The 1,547-nt window shown below is 45.1% G+C and overlaps 1 protein-coding gene across 1 annotated transcript in view; it reads left to right on the top strand.

Moving 5' to 3' along the window:
- The window catches only part of LOC119617631 (histone H3, embryonic-like), a 4,979-nt gene extending 3,635 nt beyond the window's left edge, over positions 1 to 1,344 (top strand). Inside the window, exon 3 of the mRNA XM_037979199.1 lies at positions 328 to 1,344. Coding sequence (XP_037835127.1) covers positions 328 to 682 — 355 coding nt within the window. The 3' untranslated portion in view covers positions 683 to 1,344. The remainder of the gene's footprint in view (positions 1 to 327) is intronic.
- Positions 1,345 to 1,547: the final 203 nt, after the last annotated feature.

The raw sequence follows: 1,547 nt of genomic DNA, 5'->3' as shown, positions 1-1,547 counted from the left end.
GTCATCCTCTCAACGCCCCCCAGGGGGCGGTACCGCCCCCGTTGAGAAACGCTAATCTATACTATGCAGTGAGCATTTTAAAATGGAGGATTTTGACATAACTGGTCAGACTGTCAGACTGAGAGCTGATGTGAAATCACTTTTTTTGAAAGATTATTTCCTCTGGTATCGGATGCTGTGCAGGTACAAGGATTTTTTACTGAAACCTTTTACTTTTGGACATCTTGTTATGATGCGTAACCATAACAACAAGGTGGCTTTTTCACAATTAGGAGCAGCTGATTAACATCTTTTACTCTTCAGTGTTGAACGTGAAGAACCCTGAAGTCCATTCATAGCCAGAATCAAGCAGACCACCTGTAAATCCCCCGGAGGTAAAGCTCCCAGGAAGCAGCTGGCCACCAAAGCCGCCCACTGGAGCGCCTCGGCCACCAGCCGAGTGAAGAAGCCTCACCTCTACAGGATCGGTACCGTGGCTCTCAGGGAGATCCACCACTACCAGAAGTCCACCGAGCTGCCCATCCAGAAGCTGCCCTTTCAGCGCCTGGTCTGGATGATTGCCCAGGAGTTCAAGACCAACCTGAGCTTCCAGAGCTCGGCTGTCATGGCTCCGCGGGAGGCTAGCGAGGCTCACCTGGTGAGGCTCTTTGAGGACACCAGGATCGAGCACACATCGGGATAGACCGCTATAAGAGATGCTTCCTGCCCACTGCCATCAGCAACTATAACAACTCTTTAACAAAACCAGGATTATGAGCTACAACAACATTTAATTTCCCTTTGGGATTATTAAAGTATTTTTGAATTGAATTGGATTTAATTGAATTGAATCTCCATGGCCCAAAGGCATACAAATACCTTGGAGAGAAGCAAAGATTTCCCCTCCCACATCCGCACACATTACAAAGGTAGCCTTAATGTTGCCCAACTGATTTTTTTTAATTTAACCTTGTAATTTAATGTTGCATATGTGTTAAATATTGCTGCTCCTTCTCCTAATTTTTACAGGTGGTTGTGTTCAGTAGATGGCAAGCCTGGCTTGAACAAGATGATGCTGGATATGCTGGAGAGAAGATGCCAGGAAGACCAGGCTAAATATGAATTTGTTGCACTCATTTTGGATGCAATGGCAGTCAGAAAACATGTGCAATATAATCCGCATACACAGTCACTGTCTGACTTTGTAGACCTGAGGGATGGAAACAATGAGACTGAGGTTGCTACTGAGGCTCTCATCATTCTAAGCACAGCCAAGATACTGCGCAGAACCCTCAAGCTCCCAGACCTCTGGTAGAGGACCCGAGCTCAGAGGATGAAAAAAAAGAGACCACGCGCGGAGGGTGAGAAGCAGTGGCGGCTGGTGGAGTTTTCTCCAGGGGGGGCTATAAATCCAAAATACACATATACCAAAGGTTTTGGTATATGTCTATTATGTGATACCTTAGTATAGATTTTGGACCAAAACATATACTAAGGTATCACACCAGTGTATTTACATGAATTAAAACAACAAAAGCAACATTATAATGTACATATAAATGCATAAG

The sequence above is a fragment of the Kryptolebias marmoratus genome, linkage group LG13 (genome assembly GCF_001649575.2).
Source record: "Kryptolebias marmoratus isolate JLee-2015 linkage group LG13, ASM164957v2, whole genome shotgun sequence".
NCBI lineage: Eukaryota > Metazoa > Chordata > Actinopteri > Cyprinodontiformes > Rivulidae > Kryptolebias > Kryptolebias marmoratus.
This window is presented reverse-complemented; position numbering and strand designations above follow the sequence as displayed.